Genomic DNA, 26,894 nt, shown 5'->3' with positions numbered 1-26,894 from the left:
AGATAAACAAAAATGCAAGCAGTTTATATTCATTTCCCATTGTTCTTTCTTTGGGCGTAGCTGCTTCTGTCCATCTTTGATCAATTGAAACTGAATTAGCTCTCTTTATCGAAGAGATCCACTTCCATCAGAATACATCCCCAAACAGTATCATTGTTGAGGTATATAATGATCTCCTGGTTCTGCTCATTTCACTTCGCATCAGGGCAGCAGAGTATTAATAAAAGGAATGTCATTTGGGTTTCTCTCTTAGAGTCAATCCTGGCAGCTACACATGGTTTATATACCCTTCAAAACATGCCATTGAGATTATCTTGTGCCTGTGGATTTTTTTTTTTAACTGAGACAATTGGTATTAAGTGACTTACCCAGGGTCACACAGATAGGAAGTGTAAAATGTCTAAGGCCAGATTTGAACTCAAATTCTCCTGACTTCAGAATTGATGCTGCTTGGTGGATATAAAAAATACAATTAATTATGATAATTACTTTTTAACATGGTAGCATTTTTGTTCCCCTGATAAATACAACTTGGTAATAAATAAATGTACCCACAACACGTTAGAAATAAAAAGAGATCATTTACTCTAAACAGCTCAGAATTGATGTGATAATAGGGGAGAGAAAGTTGTATTATTACATATGAGAACCAATATTCAAATCCAGATTTACTGATTTCAGATTTCAATCAATCAGTCAATAATCATTTATTATGCCCCTAGTATGTCATAGGCACTTTGCTAGGAGCCTAACAAATTGAAAAAAAAAGTTTCTGTCTTTAAGGAGCTCACCTATTAACTATTGAGACAAAATAAAACATTCATGCATGTATTAATTCATGTGAATATATTATATATGCATATATATATATATGTATATATATATATCCAGATATGTAGCAAATATAATTCTGGGAAAGGAAGACATGAGTCATTGTAGGGATGGAACCACAAAAGGTTTCATATAGAAAGTGGTCATCACAATAGTCCAGGTTATAGATGATTATAAGAACTTAAATTATGGGCTGGTGTTGAAGGAGGTGGTGAGGATGGAATATCTCCAAGAGTTGCTATGGGGATAGGAACAAGATATATATATATATATAAACATTAAATATGTGGGATGAGGAATCAAATAAAAGTGGGTAATTGTGGGGATAATGTTTCCCTAAATCAAAAGAGGGAAAGGAGGCTGGAAAGAGGGTAGACTTGGGACAAAAATAATTAGTTCTATGTTAAGCGTACTGGGTTTGAGATACCTTTGGAGGTATTTGTACAAAATGACTCAAAACATTTATTGATGGTAGTTTGAGCTCACAAAGGCAATTTGGGCTGGGGGTCATTTGTATAGAAATGATAAATAAAACCACAGGTACTAATGAAGTTACAAGGGAGAGACTATAGGCATTCATTTTTTGGACCCATTCAACCTCTCTTATCTTTCAGGATACAGATATAAACTAGGCCTATAGTTTCACTGTTATAAGGATGGTTTCTTAAGCTTTGTCCAAGAAATTTTATGCAGCCCTGAGTATAAAGATATATAAAATAGGTATGTGAATCAAATATTTCCTGCTAACAAATTATAATTTCATGAGTCTCATTCAGTTATGAGATCTCCATATGGAGTTTAAGTATCTTAAATTTAATAATCCAGATGAGAATATTTCTTCTGTCCAAGAAAAATGGTATATCTTTTTCAAAATATGACTGCCCATTTCTTATCTGTTACAAGAAGCTCATTCAATATGTTCCCTTTGAGATAATTTCCCATTTCATAGAAAATATATATGTATACATATGTTATATAAATATATATGTATGCTTACATCTATACATATATGTATATTTAATTGTGGGTACATCTTAGCGATGTAATCGAGAGAATGAATGGCAGAGTTGAAGGCAAGAAAACTCATCTTCCCAAGTTCAATTCTGGCCTAAGGGATTTGCCAGCTGTGAGTCTCTTCATTTTGTTTGTCTCGTTCTCCTCATCTGCAAAATGAGTTACCACTCTAATATGGCAAATCACTCTAGTATCTCTGCTGAGAAAACTCCAAATGGCATCACAAAGAGTGGGCCATGACTGAACAGAAAAAATACATAATTTTATATATTTATAGTATGCCTATACTATATGTGTGCGCAGACAAATGCATAATTTTATATATTTATAGTATGCCTATACTACATCCATCAGAGTTGATCATCACATTTTTCCTTCCCCTTTTACTTTCTTTTTAAAAATTTTTATTATAGCTCCATAATAGATTATTAATTCCTTAAGGTTCAAGACCATGTTTTGCTTTTCTTTGTATCCTTGTAATAAGCTCTTCAGCAGCTAGTTTTGCAGTTTAAATCCAGCTTCAGACACTAAGTAGCTATGTCACCATGTTTGCCTCAGTTTCTTCATCTATAAAATGAGCTGGAGAAGGAAAAGACAAAGCATGCCAGTATCTCTGCCAACAAAATCCCGAATGGGATCATGAATAGTCAGACACAACTAAAAAATGACTGAATAACAACATAAAGTAAGCACTTAACACTTAATAAATGGTTGTTGCTTGGTTAATTGGTTATATTTGTTGGGGTCAGAGAGGTCAAGAACTTGCCAAGGATAACATAGCCAGTATTTCTTTGAGGCTATGGTTTAATTCCATTCTTCCTGACTCCCAGACTAGCTCTTATTCCACTAAACATGCTTCCTTTTAGCCAATCTGAAAGCAGAGAGAATCTGTGGGAGCTGATAGGATCACCAAGTGAAGTAGTATAATAGAAAAAGAGAAAGATCTTGGGGGGGAGGGTACCTAGGATTGATGAGCATTATCTGAATAGAGATCCAGCAAAGGAGAAAAAGGATAGGTTGGAGGGATATCAGGAGAGAGCAATGTCATGAAAAGCTAGATAGAAAAGTATCAAGAAGAGTGTAATTAATAATAATATCAAAGGAGGAAAATAATTGAGAAAAGGCCTGAATAGATTTTTTTAGTTTTTGCTATTTTCCTTAAGGTTTCCTGTATTCTCACAAATAAACCCAGGGATACAACAAACCCCTAATTCTATTCATCCTTTTTCTTCTGGGGGGAGGGACATAGTAGATGTTAAATATTTTCTTTCCTTCTTTTCTCTTCTAGCAACTGAGGACCTCAGGAAAAAGGCCTATGAAATGGTTTATCCTCAAAAGCTCCCAGTGCTTCATAAAAGAGATACTGAGAAAAATCAAAAGCATGGCCCACAGGTATGATTTCTCTTTAGTCAATCATGAACAATTATTAAGTACCTACTGTGTATCATGTACTATGCTAAGTGCTGAAGATGTGAAAAAAAATGACACACATTTTATGAACACAATAACAAAACACCATGCACACATATAAAGTCAGGTCTAATAAATTGGGAAAATATCAAGTATTCATGAGTAGATCAATTAATCTACTTATCCAAGGCCATACCAATTAAACTCTCAAGAAATTATTTTAGAGATCTTAAAAAAAATAATAAAAAGGTTCATCTGGAACAATAAAAAGTGAAGAAGTTCAAGGGAATTAAAGGAAAAAAAGCAAATGAAGGTAGCCTAGCTGTATAATAAAAATATATTATAACACAGCAGTCATAAAAAGCATTTGGTATTGGCTAAGAAATAGAGTAGTTGATCAATGGAATATGTTGGATTAATAGGACAAAATAGTCAATGACTATATTAATCTAGTGTTTGACAACTCAAAGACCTCGGCTTATGAGGTAATAACTCACTAGTTGACAAAAACTGGTGGGAAAGTTGGTAATTAGTATGGCAGAAACTAGGCTGGAATTTGGGAATTTATTAAATACTAGATTGTTATAGGCTTTGATTATTGTGTCATGTGTATCTAATGTCTTCCACTGATCCACCACTCTATTTCTTAGCCAATACCAAATGGTTTTGATGACTACTGCTTTATAATAGTTTTAGGTTTGGTACTGCTAAGCTATCATCCTTTGCAATTTTTTCATTAGTTTTCCTGATATTCTTGATCATTTCTTCTTCCAAATGAATTTTGTTATTATTTTTTCTAGTTCTGTAAAACAATGTTTTGGCAGTTTGGTAATTGAACAAGTTTGATTTGGCACTAAACAAGTAGAACAATTTAGGTAGAATTGTCATTTTTTTTTATTATATTGGCTTGGATCAGTTGTAAAAAAAATTGATGTTTTTCCAATTGTTTAGATCTGACTTTATTTGTATGAGAAATAATTGTGTCCATATAGTTTTTATGTCTGCCTCAGCAGGTAGACTCCCAAGTATTTTATTTTGTCTACAGTAATTTTAAATGGTATTTCTCTTTCTATTTCTTGCAGGGCTTTGTCAGTAATATATAGAGATGCTGATAATTTGTGGGGGTTTATTTTATGTCTTGCAGCTTTGCTAAAGCTATGTATTGTTTTAAGGATATTTTCTAAATTCTAAAGGATGATTTTCTAGGATTTTCTAAGTATATCATTATATTATCTACAAAGAATGATAGCTTTATGTCCTCATTGCCTATTCTAATTGCTTTAATTTATTTTTCTTTTATTATTGCTAAACCCAACATTTCTAATGCAATGTTGAATAATAGTGGTGATAATGGGCATCCTTGTTTCACTCCTGATCTTTTTGGGAATGAATCCAACTTCTTTTGATTACAAATAATTCTTGCTATAGGTTTTAGATATATATTGCTTATTATTTTAAGGAAAGCCCCTTTTATTTCTATGCTCCCTAGTGTTTTTAGAATGGATGCTGTATTTTGTCAACTTTTTCTGCATCTATTGAAATTACCATATGATTTCTGTTGGTTTTGTTATTGATATGGTCGATTATGGTAATAGTTTTCCTGATATTGAATCAGTGCTGCATACCTGGTATAAATAACTTGGTATAAATTATTGGTATAAATAAAGTGGTTGGCATTTATACCAATAATATCAGTATATTATCCTGTTGATAAATTGCTGTAATTTTTTCTAATATTTCATTTTAAAATTTTGCATCAATATTCATTTAGGGAGATTACTGTAATTTTCTTTCTCTGTTTTGGCTCTTCCTGATTTAGGTATCAGTGCCATATTTGTGACATAGAAGGTATCCTGTCAAATTCCTTCTTTATCTATTTTCCCAAATAGTTTACAAAATATTGGATCAGGGTCTTTGGTTTCTGCAAGGATTATATCCTCTTGTGACTTTTCATTAAACAAGCTCACTGACTTTCTTTAAGTCTTCAGGTCACTTCAATTTACAAGTTTTAAGTCTTCCACCTGAGTCTTATTTGCTTTCATAATAATAATTGTAACATATTTATAGCAGGACTGAAATAGGATTTCCCCTCGAAGGTTCCTTTACATTTTGTTCGATGCTTCAATCAGTAAAGCAAATTAAGAAGTAATTAACTGATATAATTTCTTATCTTCATTTTATTATTTCATATATGAAATTATACTCATTTTGAAGGAGTTCAATACAATTTAGATGATATAAAATATCAATAAAATTTATCTTTAAAATATTATTACAGATTTTTTAAAAGACCTTTTTCCAAATCAGTTAGGATTCATTCTACCATTTGGAAAGTATTTGTCTAGACTGGTAGATCACAAGTATTTCTTTTTTATTTGTTTATTTTTAAGGCTTTTGTTTTTGTTTATTATCATCTTGTTCTTATTTTTAATTTTTGGAAGTAGCACAGGGATGGATTAATATTCTTCCATTCTTTTTTTTATTATCTTTAATGTTCTGGAGAAGTTTTTGCAGATAAATATAAATGCTTTATATAGTACCATAATTTTGTTATTGATTATAATTAACTCATTTTTTTCTTACTTTTCAAGAGAAAATGCACTAGAATAATTTATCTTTCTTCCTTTATATTTAAAATTCTTCAAATTATTGCACACATGAATAAAGGTATCCAAGTGATCCCATCTTTCTTAAGCTCATTGGAAGCATCTTGAGGACAATCCCAACAGCAGTTAAAAAACCAGGGATAACATGTACTCCATCTGGTTCTTTCATGGATTTGAATGTTTTTCTGCTAGAACTCTATATTTAGAAGCTTTTTTTATTCCACAGACTTTGTAGGTTGTGATCATTTGGTATGTCAACATGGGTTAAAAGCATTATATTAAATTTTAATGTTCAATATTATTCCTGAGTGATTGCAGGCAGCAGCTTTGTCTGTGTCCAGTCTCAGTATAGTTTATATATTGAGTTTTTAAGGATATTTTGAAGTGTGTATGTATAAACATGGACTTGTCTTGGGTTCTGAAAGAAAGCTTCACTTGACATTTAATTCTGGTCACCAGGTTGTGCCTTGGTAGGTATTTGTAATTGGTAGAGACTAAATTTGTGCCAAGAATTATGGCACAGTGTTGTCTTTTGTGCTCGAAGAGGATTGAAATGGTATTACTGTGTTGGCCGGGTCAATGTACAGTGTGTCTGACTTGGGCTGATCAGACCAATATGAACTTGCAAGGCTTTACTATAGGTCAAGCACACATAATCAGTATAAACGTTTGGGATAAAGATCATTCTAAATTTGTGCATCTCAGATTTATTTTGAGTGACTGCAACTCTGCTTTGGTCATAGAGCACAAAGCCTCCTTTAAATTAGATGTAGGCATCTGGGTGGCCCTGTGCCAGTGTCTCCCATAGTTTAAAATTGAAGCCAAAGTTCTTCAGAGAGATCTTAAGAATGTCTTTGTTTCTCTTCTTCTGACTACCATCTGAGCCCCTTCCTGGTGTGAATTCTCCCTAAAATAGTCTTTGGCACAATGTTGTTAGCCAGTCAGAATGATGCTCTCTGCAGTAAAGTTTGAATACATTTCACAAGAAGCCAAAGTTCTTCAGAGAGATCTTGAGACTGTCTTTATTTGTCTTCTTCTGACTACCATCTGAGCCCTTTCCTCGGGTGAATTCTACCTAAAATACTTTGGAACAATATTGTTAGCCAATCAGAATTGTGTTCTCTGCAGTAGAGTTTGAAAACTGGGCAGTTCAGCTAAGAGAAAGCCTTCATTGTCTGGTACCTTGTCTTGTGGAATGATCCTTAGAATCTTCCAAAGATAATTCAAGTGGGAGTGATTCATTTTCCTAGCACTGCTCAAGTTTCACAGGCTTACAACAACATAAACTCTCATTTAGGTAATCAGTCTAATACCTCTTCTTCCCCACACTTTCCTTTATTGAGCTAGCCCTGGCAATATGTGCATCAATCTCATCATCTATGTGTGCATCCTTGGATAGTATTCTGCCAAGGTAAGTAAGCTTATCCACAGCAATCAAAATGTCTCCATTTGCTATGATTGATGGTTCCACATATGGGATGGTGTCGTGCTGGCTGGTGGAGAACCTCTGGGTTTCTTGACGTTGATGTCAGAACAAATTCAGCATGAGCAGCAGCATCTCAGCCTCAGAGGCTGCATTCAATGCACAACCATCTGAAAACAATAAGTTGTAGACCAATTCTCCTCCTTTTGTCTGGGCTTACAGATTTTTCAAATTAAATAATTTACCTATATTGTAGTAAATGACCTCAATGTTATTTTTTCATCCTCATTGAAGGTGTCCAACAATATCACTAAAATATCATGCTAAAAATATGAGAGCAAGTGCACAGCCTTGCTCTATTCTATTGGTGACTGGGAATGTATGAGAGCAATCATTCATTATTCAGAACCTAAGCAAGAATGGCATCATGGGCAATCTAATTTTGCCACGATCTCTCATAAACCTTCACAACTGACAGCATCAAAGGCCTTGGTCAGATCAGTGAACACTGTGTACAGACCTCTTTTCTGTTCTTGGCATTTCTGCTAGAGTTGTTGGGCAACAAACATATATTAACCATCCTTCAACCCTTCCCGAAACTACATTGGTTCTCATGTAGATGACCATCTTCAAAGTGAAGGATTATTCTATTAGAGAGGACTTGGGAACAATTTTGCTGGCAATGACTAAGAGACAGGCCACTCTGTGATTGTCACAGGACAATTTATTTCCTTTCCCTTCATATGGATGGGCAATAGAAACAGCCTAGAGCTGCTGGAGAGATAATCTCCTCCTGTCATGAACTCACAAGATCTCAGTCAGTTTTTGTATAAACCTTGTAAATCTCAGTTGAATAGAATCATCACCAGGCACTTTGCTGCATGAAAGGAACTTAATACATTCAAAACCTCTTCTTCAGTTGGAAGTTCAGCTAGAGAGAAATTAACTTCAACATGACATATGTAGATGATGACTTCAGAATTGGTTGATGATGGTCTGTTGAGAATATTCTGGAAATATTTAGTCCATCTCTCCAGGATGATGTCCTTTTCAATAAATGTGGCCCCATCAGAACTGAGTAGCTGAGATGCACCATAGGTCTTTGATCCATAAATAGCTTTTAAGAGATGATGAAAATGTTTTGTGTTGCTTTATCAGCATAAAACTCACTGAGCCAAAAATCCTGCATCTCTCTAAGCCTTGCTCCCCTTTTACCTTTGATAGAATTTAGTACCGCTTTCTAAGAGACAGATGAATTGTCCTACTAACTGTGAAGTTTTCATTTTTCATTTAATAATTTCTGAATTTCCTCATTTTTACCCAATTCTTCAATTCTAAAGTTTGTTAATGTTCTGAATGAGATATAAATAGAAAAGAAAGGTAATCCTTGATTTCAAGAAGTTCACACTCTAATTCAGAGAGACAATACATAAAGGAGGGTTCTGTCTTGGGAAAAAAAAAAGAAAACTCCCAAATCCTAAGGAACTTTTTTAGAGCTTATGATAATGACATGAAAATCTTAGAATGTGTGGGTAGGTCAGCTGTTCCTATTGAGGCTATGGAGGGCAAAGCAACAGGATAGATTTTAAGACTATAATCTTATGGAAGCATTCTAGTTGGTCACTCCCAGGTCAGACAACTCATGTGAGTAACTATGTCCATTCCTCTGGATAGAGGTCCTAAAGTGGTACAGCTCATCAGCACTGTAAAGTGTGGGATTGAATTGTAGTTGGGGAATCATTTCTACTGGAAAAAGGATTTGGGGGAGGGAATGGTGGTGTTGAATCAAAAGGGGGAAACGATAGAGGAACATTGACATACAAATTGGATGTAAGAGTCATCTAGACCTCCAGTTCTTTATGATGATGTCTGAGTGGGCTGGGACTGAGGAGAAAGAAAATGCAACAACTTTGAGCTCTGTTTTATTTTCTTGTTTGTTTGTTTGTTTGGTTTGGTTTTCTTAATAATATACTATTGAGAAATAGTGTATTATTTCTCCAAATACTTGTAAAGATAGTTTTCAAAATTCATTTTTATAAAACTTTGTTTCCCAAGTTTCTCTCCCTTCCTCACTTCCCTCCCCTTTCCCCATGATAGCAAGTGATCTAATATAGGTTAAAGAAAACATATATAATCTTTTAAAGCATATTTCCATATTTATTATGTTGTGAAAAAATAATACCCTAAAGAGGGGTGCATGATATGTTAGAGTGCCCTGTTCTCAGCTTATCTTGAGCAAACAGAGCTCAATAGAGTGATTTCAGAAAAGGCTAGCAAGACTTTTTGGAACTGATGGTGAGTGAAGTGAGCAGAACCAGAAGAACATTATACACAGTTGCAGTAAGATTGTGGGATCATCAACTAGGAAAGACTTAGCTTTTCCCAGTAATAACTGGGATCCAAGACAAATCCAACAGACTTATGGTAGAAAATGCTATCTACATCCCAGAGATAGAACTATGGAGACGTAATGTGAATCTAAGCATAGTATTTTCACTTTTTTTGGTTGTTTCTTTTTTCTTTCTCATCTCTCCCCCATCCTTTTGGGTATTTTCTTTTTTGGTAAACCAATTGTTGAAGAGTCCTCATCGGACCAACAAAAGAAAGCAGCACATTGACAATACTTAATAACATTAGCAACTGTGCAGAAGTGACTGTCCCTATGTATGCCCTGGACACACACATCTTCTGCATGGCTGTGCTTCACTCACATGTTCATCTAGTATGCACCCTACTGTTATCATGATGGCAAGTTCAATATCGATCAGCAGTATGTGATGGGAGTCTGCAGCTGAAATGGAATCATAGACAGAATTTTGACAGACAGGCTTCTCTGAATAAGAAATAACAGTTCCCGTGTCTTCTTGCCTAGTCAGAATACAATTGGGATATTAGACTGAGTTGTGGGTGCCACCATTTAAGAAAGATACTGACATAGAAGAAAGACACTCTGGGACAGCTAGGTGGCTGGATGGATAGAACATCAGCCCTGAAATCAGGAGGACCTGGATTCAAATCTGATCTCAGAAACACTTCCTAGGTTGTGATCCTGGGCAAGTCACTTAACTCCAATTGCCTTAACCAAAGCAAAAAGAAAAAAAAAACAAGAAAAAGAAAAAGAAAGACATTCTCTAGATAGATAATCTAGAATGGAGTAGCCATCATGGTGAGATGCCTTAATTCCATGATACATCATATTATCTGAAGAAGATAAGTTTGTTTGTTTTTTTTTTTTCCTGGAGAACATTTTAGGTTGACATGGAAGTTGTTTTGAAGAATATGAAAAAGAATTTCCCTTTCTCTGCTTGATCTCAGGAGATAGATCAGAACATTGAGGAGACACTGTGAAGTGGAAGAATTGGTCCTGATGTTGGGGAGGATGACCCAATAATTAGAGCTGTTCAAAGATAGAATGTGCTGTCTGGGCATGCGAAGGCTTCTATCTCCATTACTGAGTAGCAACTAGACCAGAGCTTCTTAAACTTTCCCCACTCATGACTCGTTTTTACTTGAGAAATTTTTACATAACTCCATCTCCAATCTGAGCAAGGTGCTTCTGGCAGTTTTTTATGCATGTGCAGTATAAAGAACACAAGTTTCATGTTCAGAACCAAGGCTGGAGTGAAGTTGCACAGAATGCACCATAGACGAGTGCTGCCAGAAGCACATTGGATTCATTACGCATTTGATTTTGAATTAATTTTATGCTTTCCAAATTTTTCATGACCCTCAAATTTAATCACACAACTCCATATGAAGTCATGACCTAGCCGATATGTAATAGTGGGGATTCCTCTGGGTGTGAGTGTGACTTAGCTGATAAGATCGTTTCCAAATTTCTAATTTTGTCATTCTCTAGGAGCACCTAGCCACATCTTCTCTATGTGTAATAGCATCTTCATTGATATTCCCCAGACATATCCTTTGTTGTGACATGTATTTTTATCAGAAAGAGTATCCCAGGTTTATGGTATAATAGGGGAAAGGGGGGATTTGTTTGTCTTTTTCTCACTATACCATTTCATTTAATCTCTTAAGCAATGTCTATTTTCTAGGAAAAATAAATGTAATAAAGGGACTTTATCATTCTTTTCATAAAAACATTCTATCTTCAGACTACTTTTATGGCTGTCCCAAATTCTTCCGGTGATTGCCATCTCTGGATTTGCCTGGCTTCCTTCAGGTTCCAGCTAAAATCCCATCTTCTCCAGGGAAACTTTCCTAATCCACTCAATGCTGGTGCCCTCCCTCTGTTGAGTATTTCCATTTTATCCTATATGTGGCTTTCTCATACATATTAGATTTTATGTTGTCTGCCCCTCATGGGGTGACTGTGAGCTCTTTGAAAGCTGTGACTCTTTTGTTTTTCTTTATATCTTTGGGACTTAGCACAGTGCCTGATATACTGTGGAGCATAATAAATGATAACTGATCAAAAATGGACTTATGAGTGATGAAATCAATAGAATTCAGATGAAGGAATTGAGACTGGGAGAGGTTAAATGACTTGCCGAAGATCACCTAGTCTTGCTGGCTCCATGTTACTATAGTTTATTCACTATGCTCTGAAGCTGCCATAGACTTAGACCTTTAAAAGTCCTTTGTACTCATTGAGCATCTATTATAAATGCAGAAACTGAGGTCTGGATTAATTGATTTGTCCAAGATCACATACCATCCAGGTAATAATGAGCAAAGCCAGGATTTGACATCTAGAACTTCTAACCCAAATCCCACACTTTCTCCTGCTTCACCAAACTCTCAGTAAAATCATGTTTGGACATTATGAATTCTCTGCTTGTGAAAGAAAATGGTCACTGTAGTCTATCTTTTATTTTAACAACAAAAATATTTCCTGGGTTGTCTGGGGAAGAGGCAGAGAGATGAGAGATCGCTCAAGCATTTGTCATGTAAGTGCCTCTGACACGTAGGTTGTACTGTGAGCTTGGGATAGCTGAGACTACCAGTTGTTTCTTTCCTTATCATCAATATCTCACAGATGTTCCTTGGAATCCTCATATGTTCTATAACGTTTTCTTTCTTATTCAGATGAATTATTTTTGCTTTCTTTTTTATTATAGTTAAATTAGAAAACTTCACTGTTTTTTCTCTCTATAATACTTACCTCAATTTATTCATTTCCTGAATTGTGAGTTAGCATTTGGTGTCAACCTATGTTTAGTTGTGGAAGAGAAAGAAAGAAACAGAGAAAATTGAATTAATCTCAATAAACATTGATTAAGTGCTTATTATATGTAAGTTACAATGGTTCAGATTGTCCTAATTATCTTGAACTAATTGGAATATGTTTTTCTTCCAGGAAAAATATGATTCAGAGGTTCTCTATGAGATGATTCTTCATGGTACACAAATGGTACTTCACTTGAAAAAAACAGAGTGAGTTGCAGAGTATTTAAAATTATAAATAAACTTATGTGGAATTATCCAAATTTTGTTTAAATTGTCTCTGGTAAATAAAAAATCCAAATCTTTTTTTTCTATTAGGGAAATTTTCTTTGTGATTGATTCATAGATTTATAGACTCTCACAAGTACCAAGAGACCTTAGAAGTTAGCTAGGTTGACTAGTTTCTGGCCCATCTTATGCCTTTTAATCAGCCCTATTTAAAAATTGAGCAGTTGAGTGGGGTACCCAATAGATCCTATAGCAGCCAATTCTGTTTCTAGAATACTCTAATTAATAGGAAGATTTTCCTGAAATCAAGGATAAATTCTCATCTTTTTAATTTCCATTTCTCTCCCACAATCCGCAATTGCTTTTACTTCTTCCTTCTAAGGCCAATTAGTCCATCAAGGAGTTGTGATCACATTAAAAAATTAATGATTTTAAGATCTCTACCCCTATTATTGATCCAGGGCTGGAAGAGGCCTTAGAGGCCACTGAGCCCCAATGAACACATGGAAGGTGCAGAGGACTTCAGTCTAGTCAAGGTCACACAGCTAAGCTAGTATTTAAAACTAGCATTTCTTGACTTCAATGCAGTACTCTATCCCCCATGTCACAAGCTCCTTTAAAGTACTTATTGTGTGGCACTGAAAATACAAAGACAATAATAGTGTTTCTTGTCCTCAAGCAGCTTATATTGATTCAATTGGAAGACATGATACATGTGTGTGTATATACATATATATATATATACACACACATATATATCTATATCTATATCTATATAATATGTACAAATAAATAGAATTTTTACAAAGTCATGGAGAGGGAGCACTAGCTTCTAAGTGAATCTGGAAGGAGTCAGATAGGAAATGACTCTAGAGATAAGCTTTGAAGGGATCTAAGGATTCTGAAAGCCTGAGAGGAAGATGTTCCAGCCATTGGGGAAAACCTGTACAAAGATAGAAGGAGGAGAGAATAAATGTCAGAAATTATGAACCGAGCAGTTTGACTAAAATCTAAAAGGAGTGGCAGGTATTAACGTGTGATGTGCTTAGTAAAATAGACTACTACCAGAGTAGGAAGAGTTTGGGATGCCAAAAAAAGAAGTTTGGCTTTGATTGGAAAAGCAATAGGGAGTCATTGGAGCTTTTTGACCAGGGAAGTGACATCACTTCAGTGGCTAGGTAGAAAATATCTCTGAAAGGGAAGAGGTTATGAGGAGGAGATAATCAAGTGGCTTACATCACACGTTCTAGAATATGAGAATAGCAAGAGAGTCAGAGAGAATGAGAAAGAGCAAGAGAGTCAGAGAGAGACAAAAAGAAAGAGAGAGATAAAGTCAGAAAGAGAAAAAGAGAGAAATTGGTGAGGGAAGGAAAGGGGTAAGAGAGAGAGAGAGAGGAAGGAGAGAAAGAGATGGAGGGAGGAAAAGAGGGAGGGAGAGGGAGAGAAAATAATAGAGTAGTACAAAAAGATAGTGTGTCCACAAGGTGATCGTATTCTCTTAATAATGCTCTTGACAAATAGTGAACATTTGCATAGGATCCACTTTTTTTCCAGACACTATGCTAAGTACTTTACAAATATCTTATTTGATCCTCACAACCCTGCAAGGTGTCATTATAGTTCCCATTGTACAGATGAGAAAACTGACGCTGAAAGGGAGTAAGTGGCTTGGCCAAAGTTACATAGTACTAAGTCTCTGAGTTTGGATGAGCTCACTCCTTGTTACCTCCAGGTTCCCCAGATGCTTATAAACCTTCCTTCCATAATCCTGCCCTCCCTCGCATTTCCCCCTCTTGTTACAGATATCAACATCTCCCCATGCAGATATACAACCTCAAGCACGTGTCATTTTTGTCTCTTCCTCAGATCCCATTTGCAAGCCCTTACTATGTCCCGTCAGTGCTTCCCCCTCTACATCCCTTTCATCCCCCCTCCCTTTCCCATTCCCACGATCACCGACCCAGCATGAGCTCTCAAAACAATCTCTTGATTGAATTACTCTAATTGTCTCCCAATATCATCAGGTTTCCTCCATAATTCTGCTGAAATGGAATGTTCCCCAGATACTTACATCGCCCCTTCACGCGTTATATATTGGACCTCTCCATTGGATCATATTCGGAAATTATTATCCCCATTTTAAAGATTAGTTAGTTGAGGTTCCAGGATGATGTTATTTACCCAAAGAACAAATGACCAGCTGCTCAGCCAATCAGTTATATTTTCATCTCTTCAGATCTCTTAAAACATTATATGAGGTTCAGCATCTTCTCTGAGAAGAAGAAAAAGAACTTCACAAAGTAAAGAGAACAGTTGGGGGAACTGTCCCATGAAAGCCTTTCTTATTGGTCTTAGAAGAAAAAGTAACTATCTTTTTATTCCTTTCCAGGGACCTTGTGGCCCCAAACTACAGTGAAACACATTATTCCCAAATTGGGGAGGAGATCACCACAAAACCTCAGTTCAAGGTAGGAGACACTTTGTGGGGGCAGTGGGTATTATACATGATAGACTTGGATTTCATCATTGGATGTCCTTTAAGACATAACATCGGTGACATTCAACAAAGGTAGATTGACGCAATTTATTCTAAGCAATATGATATTTTATTAAGGAGGTACAAATCTATTAATAAAGCAGATTGATGGCTGCCTCAGTTTTAAGACCAAGAATTGCAGTTGCAACTTCTTTTCATAAGCATAGAACAAAAAAAAAAGCATAACAGGGTAGGTGAGGAAATAATGCAAGTTAGGGTTGGCAGCGTCATGGGGATAAGGGCATCATTACTTTAAAGGATGGGACTTATATTCACTTGTGGAACCAAGACCACCCATCTTGTTCTTAGTAGAATGTTTTATGGGTTTGGGGGACACAGATGTATTCTGAGGCTATTAAGGATAATAGACTCATTGCTGCTGGGGGTGAATAAAGTCATCTTTAATTAGACAAAAACAAAGATGGCAACTTGCATGCTCTCCAGGAGAACATACACATGTCTTGGAATCTTAAAGACATGACATTATGGGGGATAATGAGTGTCCTTGGAATAGGTGATTTGTAGGTAGAGCTGAGATACCAATTCCATCAGAATTACAGTGTTTTATGAGAATATTGACCTTCTAAACTTAGTTCAGAGGTTTTTTTTTTAATTATAAGTCATCAGAAGAGAAAGTAAACCTTTAACTAGGAAAAAGGAAGACAGACTTTTTGAACTAATGAGCTTCATCACCGAGAGACAAAGAAAAAGACTTGGGATTTTAGGTAAAAGTGAGTAAGATTTCAGAATTGAATCAATTTCAAAATGGAACCACATGTAATACAGAATCAATATTTAATTTTCTCTCATAAGAAAATTATCCTAATAAACTTTTAATTTCTGCATCAGAAAAGGATAGACAATAATAACTGCATTGCTTATTTAATTTAGTCATCAAGAATTTATTAATTGCCTAATAGATACTGCTGTGCTAAAGGCCTGGGATACAAAGGGAATTTTCTATTCTCTTGAGTAACAAATTCTTTGTAATATTCAAAGTTTTGAAAAACATGCATTTATTAATTCTAGAATGTTAGTCTAGCAAGTAGACTCTTCAACTGGTTCTTCTGTGAAATCATTAGTCCCTGAATTCAGGCTCTTTCCTTAGAACAAATGCTTTATGTAGAATGTCTCCATGCTATACAACCAAACTCCACTGCTGGTCCTCATCTCTAAAAGAAGAGTTTTGAGTGGATGCTCTGGGGAGGCAGCCCTGGCATAGGGGAAAGAATACTCACTGTGGAATCATAAGAGCCAAGTTCAATCCCTCTGCCTCTGATGCTGATTACCTTTGTGACCTTGAGCAAGTTTGTTTAATTTTTCTGGGCCTCAATTTTCTTTTCTATACTTTGGTATCCCTTCTCTAACCCTGAATCTATGGACATACTATTATTTACATTAAAATCCCACCTCTGAATTTTATTTCCTATATGATCTTGGCCAAGTCATTTAATTTTACTAGAACTCATTTTGCTCATCTATAAAACAGAGGGATTGGACAAGATGAATTTTAAAAGTCTCTTCCTTAAGAAATCTATAATTCTATGAAATTGCCATTTTAACAGGAAAGTAATTAAGAATCTAAAACACATTTATGTTATAGATAGAAAAAGCAGGTATTCATTCCTACTTGTTTATTGAGCAGATTTGAGTTGAAATGTGGCCAAGAAAAACTTCATGTGGTTAGGACTTGAGATGAATCTTGCAAAAACAAAGGATTTAAAATTGTATGAAGAGCCTCAGGCTATGGGCAGAGCATCTAACTAGGTTTGTTTGCTCTTCTGGTTCTCATGTATTCATGGTTTTCCAACTGGATTCTGAGAATAAAAATTTTAAAAGCAGCATAATTTCTTCCTGTCTGTTTTTCTGTCCATCCATAAGTCATTCTCTGTGTCTGTCTCTCCCTGTTTCCTCTCTCGATTGCCCTGACCTCAATCTCCCAGAGTTAGGATGGCTATATATCCTCCTTGAAGTTCTAGGGATAGGGTATCTCTTCTCTAATACTATGGAATCCATTCAGTTGCCATTCCTATGTATTCTTTCTGACTATTAACTTAGGCAATTAGATTTCTCATTCTACTTAACTATTCAATATAATTTTTTGAGGCAATCAGAGTTAAGTAATTTGCTCAGCTAATAAGTTTCTGAGGTTGGATTTGAACTCTGGTCCTTCTGATTACCTGATTGGGTTACAACTGAACCATCTAGCTGACCATCAACTAAGTTTTACTTCAAACATATAGCATTTTTCCTAAATCACTGGAAGAAAAGGAGTGTGTGTGTGTGTGTGTGTGTGTGTGTGTGTGTGTGTGTGTTGGGGAGCTATTCTTCACAATAGCATTAAATGGCTTGACAGATTGAGCTCAGCCTTGCTTACACTTTTGATGTAGCATTGGTTCTGCCAAATTTGAATTCAAATGTGACACTGATGCTGGATGAGTCTTTAAGCAGATTACAACAAGGATGTTTCCCCAAAATGGACTCTGGTGAAGTGGGGATTCTATAGAATAAATATCTCCTCTTTGAGTTTATGTGGTAAGTTACTGTTGTTGAATAAATCTGCTACAATGTAAAAAATATAGAAGTAAAAAATTATGTTTTATTACCCTATGCAGAAATTCAGAATTAAAAAAAAAGTCAATAGAACAAAAATCAGGCTTCTAACAGGTTTTTTTTTTATGAACAAAAAACAAAGAGAGAGAAAAAAGTGAGTGAGAGAGGGAAAAAAGAGAGATTTGAATATAAAAATCTAGCCTACAGAAATTCATAAATCTCATATATCCCCTAAAAAACCTAGTTAAATAGACTATAAGGAATCAACCTAGGTTACAGATTAAACTACATTTAAAAGGTTCACTGTGGGCTGACTGAAGAAAAAATGTACACGTTACAAAGAAAATTAAAAGACTCTGGGACAGGATAATTCTTTCACCAAAAAAAGTGAGAATCTTGGGAAGCTAAATTTTCCTTTGACTTTTTATCTGAAGAATGTAAAAAACAATAACAAAATAACAAACACACAAAGAAAAACTTTCCTTAATATTATCAATCCAGGAATCAGATTTTAGCTCAGTTGAGTTAATATTAACCAGCAACAGGCTTCAGTTAGCCAATATGTTTCAGGAAGTGAAAAAAAGAAAATGAAAACAAAAAGCCCCTTTAAAGAACTGGAGTTCAATGTTGAATGGACTCTATATTCTTCACTTAGAAATCATGTTGGTGCCTCACATTGGCTCACTCTTATGATTTCTAAAAGCTCAACAGATCAATAGCCATCTCTAATAAACTAAAATCAGCCAGAACAAACCCAAAGAGTCAGAAAGCAGCCATCCTCACTCCCAGGCCACACATCAGCCTCATATTAGGAAGGCCCAGCCCTCTTCCCTTATTTCATAGACTCTTTTGGCTCACCAGAACCAGGTGGCGGAAAAAGTCAAACTGACAGGAGTGAGACCTAAGTAGATTGGTGCCATGGGACTCCAATTCTGGCCCAGAGCCAATCAAAGAGGTTTTGTTTCATTATGTAATCAGCAAAATGGAACCAAAGATGGATTGCTTGTGCCTTCATCGTTCACTTGGGGATTTCATCAGCTGAACCTCTCTCTATATGTTCTTAAACATTGGCTCCTGGCCAGCTCCTATGATTTATACACACAAACACACATACATACATCGTTGTATGTTTATTTATTTAATTTTTTTTGTATATGTGAATAAATTGATATGTAGGCAGGCATATACTTATATGTATGTCTATATGTACATATGCATATATATTTGTGTATACAAGTACATATGTATGTACATGAAGTTATAGATATAGAAATTGGAATTGATAGCTATTTACATATATGTATATGTAAAAACACACATATATATATACACACCTAGATATACACACATATTAGTTAGATGATATATAGATCAGCATAGAACTCTGCATTTGAATTAGGAAAGCCTGAGTTTAAATCCTGATTAGGAAATTTATTAGATGTCTGGCTCTGGAATATCCACTTACATTTCTCAGATTCGGAGTTTGGTTTTTTTAATCCATGGAAAGAGAACAATAATATTAACTACCTCCTGGGGTAGTTGAGAGGATCAAATGAGATAACATGTAAATCTGAAAACTCCTATATACATAATTATCATATTTCTCCATACATTTCTCTCTTTTTTCTTTCCCTCCCTTCTTTTTTTCCCCATCTCTGCCTCTGTCTGTCTCTCTCTTTGTATTTATCTGTTTATCTGTTTTTCTGTCTCTCTTTCTCTTTCTCTGTCTTTCTGTGTTTCTCCCTTTTTATCTCTGCCTGTCTTTCCCTTTTTTCCTATCTGTCTATCTTTTCCCCTCTCCCCTTCCCTTCCCCCTCTTACATTTCCTATAGGATCATTGTTATTACCAAGGGCACGTCCTTCATGAAAAGGACTCTGCTGTTAGCCTCAGTATCTGTGATGGCTTAAGGTAAGAACCAGAACTTCAATACTCCAACCAGTGACTAAGCTTAACTGACAACAAATGGTGAGTCTTTGTGACTTCTAATGGACCCGAGAGTGTTCAAGATCTAATTAGAATAGGCCAGCTTGAATCGTGGGGGTGGGATAGTTTTGGACTCTTTTGTGATTCATGAGAAATATGGATATTTCAGGGAAAATGAATCAATAAACTGACATGGCATTCCTTGGCAGCACACCAGCACCGGAGAAATGATTCATGGGCCTCCTTTATTCTCCAATCTGTGAAATTTAAAGGTTGATTCTGGAGAGATAATGAGGATGGCCTGGCTTTGTCAAAATTGGAAAACAAAGTTCATGGGGAAAAATTGCGGCAAGAGGCCGTAGATAATCAGAGCTAGAGGGGATATGAATGTTTTATAAGGAAACCTAGATTTAGTTAAAGGCAAGTGATTCATTTAAGAAATCATGATGTGAAGAAGCTTGGCTTCTGGCTCCCAGTCCAGTGCTCCTTCCAGCATATATTGATTATCAGCCCCTTGTTAGAGGGCACACTGACTTCTACTATCAAAAATCTTCTGGAGCCCAAACTCACTTACAGCTTTAAGGTCTCATCATATAGAGTCCAGGGGTTCTCAAACTTTTTAAATAGGGGGCCAGTTCACTGTCCCTCAGACTGTTGGAGGGCCAGACTATAGTAAAAACAAACACTTTGTTTTGTGGGCCTTTAATAAAGAAAGTTCATAGCCCTGGGTGAGGGGAATAAACATTCTCAGCTGCTGCATCTGGCCCATGGGCCGTAGTTTGAGGATCCCTGAATTATAGACCTTAGATACCAGTAGGTACTATTGTGATTTTGAGAGGAAAGAAAGAATGGCAAGAAAGGACTGGGATATGATGAAAAGATTCTGCCATCTACTCTGTGTGATCTTTAACAACTCTGAACTTGAGCTTCTTCATTTGTAAAATGACAATCAGATTACATGATCTGCTAGAGAAATTATTTCTAGTTCTAAATATTTGTTCCCAAGAGCAACAACAGGAAGTTTGTGCTGGGCATTTAGGATTTCCTTTTTTTCCTGCATCCTGGACCCAGAGAAAAGACAGAATTAGGGATGGCAGCCAGACTTCTGCCTATGAGCCTTCAGAAAGAATTACCCAGCATCTCAGCTTGGCTGGGAATTAGGGATTTTTGAGATAAACATATTTCTAGGAAGCAAAGTGAATGGAACTCAGTCAGGAAGACCTGAATTCAAATCTGGTCTCATATACTTACTAGTCATATGAACCTAGGCAAGTCACTTTGAAAAAAAAAAACGAACATTTCCCATATCTTTCCCATTCTCCAACTGTATAAGGAATAAATAGTTCCTCTTCTTGTTATTACATATCACTCTTTTTGAGTTGAAGCACTTAAAGCTCCAGGAATGGAATATGGTCCTCTCTCCATAATCCCTGGGCAGATAGATGGTCTGCATTTTCATGCTCCACAGGGGATACATCAGGAAGCATGACCAAAGGTATCTCATCGAACCTCTAGAGCACAGTGATCAGGGAGAGCATGCCATCTTCAAGTATGAGCACAAGATCCAAGACACAAACAACGGGAGCTGCGTGGTGTATAACTTTTCCAAGAGAGAGGCCATCACTCAAGGCTCCAGATCTGGCCTCAGTTTGGAAGTGAGTAAACTTTTAATGTTTTTACTTGTTTGTTTTGTTCATTTGTAGCATATACTATGGTGCTTGGCACATATTAAACACTAAATAACTGCTTGTTTTTTTCAGCTTTCATGGTGGAGAAAAAATATTTTGCTTTATAAATCAATTCAGAGAAATAGGGGGGAATAGAAAAGAGGCAGAAAAACAGACAGAGATAGAGAAACAGAGACAAAGACACACAGAGAGAAAAACAGAAAGAAACATAGAGACAGAGACAGAAAGAGCAAGACACACACACAAAGAAAAACAAGAGATATAAAGAGAAAAGTGAAACAGGAAAAGAGAAATAAAAATAGGTGGGGAGAGAGAAGGGGGATGAAAAAAGAGACAGATAAGGGAGAAAAAAGAAGAGAGTGAGAATTAGATAAAGAGAAAAAGGAAAAAGAATACAGATGAGTAAGAGTAATAGATGAAAAAGTTAATAGAAAAAGTGAAAAATGGAAAAAAATGAGGAAAGAAATAAAAGAAAGATAGACAAGTGATTAAGAATATGAACAGACCTTTTCCAGATGATGAAATTAAAGCCATAGATAATCATATGAAAAATGCTCTAAAACACTATTGATTAGAGAAATGCAGATTTAAAACAATTCAAGTACTACCTGACATCTCTCCTATTGGCTAAGATGACAGAATAAGGTAATGATAAGTGTTGGAAGGGATGTAGGAAACTGTAATGTATCACTGGAGTTGTGAAATTCTGGTGAGTAATTTGAAACTATGCCCAAAGAGCTATCAAACTTGTACAACCTTTGACCCAGCAGTGCCATTACTGGATCTGTATCCCAAGGGATACAGAGAAAAGTACCCACATGTGCAAAAATGTTTATAGCAGCTCTGTGCTAGCAACTAATTGGAAAATGAATAGATGCCCATCAATTGGGGAATGGCTGAATAAGTTGTGGTATATGAAGGTAATGGAATATTATTGGTCTATAAAATGATCAGCAACCTGATTTTAGAAAGGCCTGGAAAGATTTACATGAACTGGTGCTGAACGAAAGAAGCAGAACCAGGAATATAGTGTACACAGTAATAGCAAGATGTGCAATACCCTGAAAGATTTGATTCTTCTCAGTGCTTCAGTGATCCAAAGCAGTCCCAAAACACTTTGAATAAAAAATGTCATCTACTGACAGGAAATGATAATGATGAATATTTGAGGGGAGGTGGGAAAACTGGGACACTAATGCATTAGTGGTAGAGTTAGGAACTGATCAAACCAATCCGGAGAGCAATTTAGAACTTTACCCAAAGGGCTAGCAAATGTGTGCAAAGATATTTGTAGCAGCTTTTTGATGGTAGCAGAGAATTAGAAAATAATTAGATGCCCATCAATTGGGGAATGAATGAAGAAGTTATGGCATATGAAAGTTATGGAATATTATTGATCTATAAGAAATGATCAGCAGATTGATTTCATAGAGGCCTGAAGAGACTTAAATGAACTGATGCTAAGTGAAATCAGCAGAACCAAGAGAACATTGTACACAGCAACAGCAAGATTATACAATGATCAGTTCTGACGGACATGGCTTTTTTCATCAATGAGGTGATTTAAGCCAGTTCCAATAGTCTTGTGAGGAAGAGAGCCATCTGCACTCAGAGAGAGGACTGTGGGAACTGAGAGTGAATCACAACATATTATTTTCATTTTTTGTTGTTGTTTGCTTGCATTTTTTCTTTCTCATTTTTTCCCCTTTTTTGATCTCATTTTTCTTGTGCAGCAAGATAATTGTGGACATGTATGTAGAAGAATTGCACACGTTCAACATATATTGGCTTACTTGCCATCTAGGGAAAGGGATAGGGGAATGAAGTAAAAATTTGGAACACAAAGTTTTGCAGAGATGAATGTTAAAAATTATATATGCATATGTTTTGAAAATAAAAACTTTAATTAAAAAGGAATGATAAAAAACAAAAGAACATACCATCTGCATCCAGAAAAAGAACTATGGTGAGTGAATGTAAATCAGCACATGCTGTGTTCACATCTCTTTTTTTTTCTCTCGTGATTTTTCCCTTTTGTCCTGAGTTTTCTCTCCCAAAATTATTCATAAAGAAATATGCATTTTAAAAAGTTAATGGTCATGCATAACCAGAAAAATTAAAACAATTCAACAATTTTAAAAAGATAGGCATGAGAGAGAAAAACATAGAAAGACTTATAGATGAAAAAGGAAGTGAGAGAGAAGATATCAAAGAAGAGGAGAGAGAAAAGAGAAGAGGTGAGAATGAAGGGAAACAGAAGGGAGAGACACTGAGAGTGTCAGAGAGGCAAAAAAAATGATAGAGAAATAGAGAAATGAGTCAGAAAAGTGAGTCATATTTATATTGTAGATATTACTCTCCATTTCTTCAACTATGCCCCTTTCTGCTTCCTTTGCTTTATCTGTAAAATCTTAATTAACTGATTTCTCCATGTTGTGGAATTATTTAGATGAAAAGCATCGACAAAAAGGGACATATTAATGGTTTCCTTTTAATCTCTCATAAAGATGCAGCTGTACCTAAAAGAAAAGAAGTACATTGAACTCTTCATTGTTGCTGATCATGCCTTGGTAAGTTTTCAGAGGAATGGACTATTGGTCATCCAACAGTTCTGTAAATGTACTTATAGCTCTTGGAGATTGAACAATATTGGAGTGGGTCCTCTTGGAGTTTTGACTGAAGAGTTCCAATGTGAATTCCACCTGGAGGGTCTCTGTGATGGGTGTCTCTGTGATGGGTGTTTACTCTGTGTTTTCAGAGTTCTATAGGACTATAGGATTAAGATCTGGAAGAATAAAAAAAAAAAACATCAACTTGCTTTTGTGGAGGATTATATATTTTAGAAAGTGGTCTTATAACACCAAGGAGGAAACTGGTGATCCAATTTCAGTCAGTAATGAGGCCAGGAACTGTTGAAAAAGGCTGAGGAGAGTATGAGAAGTAAATGACTGGAAGCAGCAAATGTCAATAGTTCTCCTCTGCCTCTTCTCCTTGGATTTTGCTATGAAAGGGAGAAGAGACCTATGATGTTAGCTTGAAAGAAAGTAAGGGGCAAATTTTCTCCTTACAAGATATGGTACATTGTCAGAAGAGTTAATCAATCAGGTATTTTTTCCCTTAATAAATAGGGAAGGGGTTTTGGAGTATTTCCAGAAATTATAGCGATACAAATACATGGCACCAAAAATTGTTTTCTTTAAATAGAGGAGCTAGTGTTAGCAAGGATTACCACCTCCTGAAAGGACTTGAGGTATAAATTTAGGGAGAAGAGACTGGTGATAGCTTCTGTTGCTAAATTTAGGTCTTCAGTTAATCAGTAGAGATGAAGGGATGGGATAGAAGGTTGAGGAGAGAAGAAACAAATACTCTGTAATGTGCACATTATGACTTCCTGAATTTTTAATGCTTTCTTCATCTATTAATTTTTTAAAGTCTAACAATAGATTACTATCACTATTTTACAGATGAGAAAACTGTGTCTTAGAGAGGGTGAATGATTTGCCCATGGAGGCTTGGAAGTGTTGAGAGTGGGAATCAAATTAAGTTTTTTTCTCATTCCAAGATCCATATTGCTATTCCAGGTTTGCTTCTTTTGACAAATACTACCTATTTTTGGCCTCTGACATTTGTCAATTTGGAAATAGATTTCAATTTTATTGTTTTTACAGCTAGGTGGTATCATTATGCATAGAACACTGGATCTAGAGTTGGGAAGACCTGAGTTCAAGTTTGGCCTCAAAATAGTAGCTTGTGTGTTCTTGGGCAAGTCATGAACCTCTCAGTTTCAGTTTCCTCTTGTGTAAAATAGGGATAATAATGGTGCTCATTCTGGGAGTTACTGTGAAGATCAAATGAGATTATATGCATAAATAACTTTGCAAGTCTTAAAATACATATAAATGCTAATTATTATCAATATGATCATTATCATTAATTTGCTTCGATTCCTTCAAAATTTTGGTTTTCAGATATTTATCAGAGAGCTTTATCGCAGTGATGTTATTTTTTTTAAAATGCCTTTCTTTTTTTTAAAGAATGTTCTGGATTCATTCCTTTTGTTGTGAAAAATCTTTTATATGCTAAAAGTAATCCATTCTATAGTTTCCATTTTATTTGATGAATATTTTAGAATTTTCCAAGTCTCTACAATTGGGATAAATATTTTAGTGTTTTTTGATTTCGTATGATGTTTCTATTTAGATCATTCAACACATTAAGTATCTGTCTATTCATCCATCCATGCATCCATTTATTTATCTATCTATCTATCTATCTAGCAGGTTAGATATGATCCCATGACCCTTTGTTTGTAGTAGAGTACATATGTGTATTTATATGCATGTATTGCATTTTTTCTACATATTTCATCTTATCTTCTGAAGATCCATAGTAATCTAGGAGTATAGTGTGATAACCTATTTCTCATTAATAATCTTGTAACCAAGTTAATTAGCCAGATTGTCTCAGCTCAAATTCATTTAATAAAATGGAGAAAATTTCCCCAAATATAGTTATTCTTGTTTGTGTATAATTAGACATTACAATTTTTTGGTGCATGACATTTATAAATGAACAACAGCATTAAAAGCATGAAGACATATGTAGTTATATATGATATTTTTGCTATAACCAGCATAACCACCAGAGTCCCCTCAAACCTTCATTATAACAGTAGAGGACTCCTTTTTATTTCTCTGGAACCTCTTACTTCATTCAATCATTACAAATACTGATTAAAGTCTTTTTGAGTATTTTGTGTTCTTTCTAAAAATCAGTCTTCTCTTCAATAATCACAGGAAAGAATCTTCCAGCTTACTTAAGGCTCTTTAAAGACTTCTCATATGTCTATCTTTTTAGGATTTCCTCATAAAATAACACTTGACAATTCAAAAGTAAGAAGTCCATCCATTTTGATTTTTCTTTTCTCTGATCTCTTTAAATGTCATCTTCATGGATAGCAATCAGAGCTTATACCTCTTAGCTTGTCCCAATACCATCTTTCCTCAACATTCCACCTTCCTTCTCTTTGATTTTTAAAGCTATGGTCATAATAGGTACATCTTCTAGCTAAAGATTTTGAGATACATATTCAAAATAAACCCTTTCTAGATTACCATATTCCTTTCTCATTTCCTTCTCTCTCAAAATGCTGTGCATATATTTGTATAATGCATGTAGCATTTTATACACATATACACACATATACATATGTGTATATAGTATGTATATGACACCGATACATGTATAATACACCACATGTACACATATGTGTATATACACATATGTGTGTATATATGTACACATACATACATATACATGCACATATAATGGGCCTGATCCCATTTTTTCACTTTGTTACCATCAAACTTTATGGACACTTAAAAATTAAATAATTGGTCAATAAACATTTATTAAGTGTTTTCTATGAACCAGACACTGTATATGGTGGGTATACAAAGGCAAAAGGCTATGCTCTTGAGGAACTCCCAACTGT

The 26,894-nt window shown here is 35.4% G+C and overlaps 1 protein-coding gene across 1 annotated transcript in view; it reads left to right on the top strand.

The window, feature by feature from the left end:
- The window catches only part of ADAM7 (ADAM metallopeptidase domain 7), a 130,351-nt gene that overhangs the window by 6,304 nt on the left and 97,153 nt on the right, over positions 1–26,894 (top strand). Inside the window, exons 3-8 of the mRNA XM_051973505.1 lie at positions 3,134–3,237; positions 12,605–12,681; positions 15,089–15,167; positions 19,621–19,697; positions 21,181–21,367; positions 23,932–23,970. Coding sequence (XP_051829465.1) covers positions 3,134–3,237; positions 12,605–12,681; positions 15,089–15,167; positions 19,621–19,697; positions 21,181–21,367; positions 23,932–23,970 — 563 coding nt within the window. The remainder of the gene's footprint in view (positions 1–3,133; positions 3,238–12,604; positions 12,682–15,088; positions 15,168–19,620; positions 19,698–21,180; positions 21,368–23,931; positions 23,971–26,894) is intronic.

The sequence above is a fragment of the Antechinus flavipes genome, chromosome 2 (assembly GCF_016432865.1).
Source record: "Antechinus flavipes isolate AdamAnt ecotype Samford, QLD, Australia chromosome 2, AdamAnt_v2, whole genome shotgun sequence".
Classification (NCBI taxonomy): Eukaryota; Metazoa; Chordata; class Mammalia; order Dasyuromorphia; family Dasyuridae; genus Antechinus; species Antechinus flavipes.
Note: the sequence above shows the minus strand (reverse complement) of the source record. Positions and strands in the feature narration are given on the sequence as shown.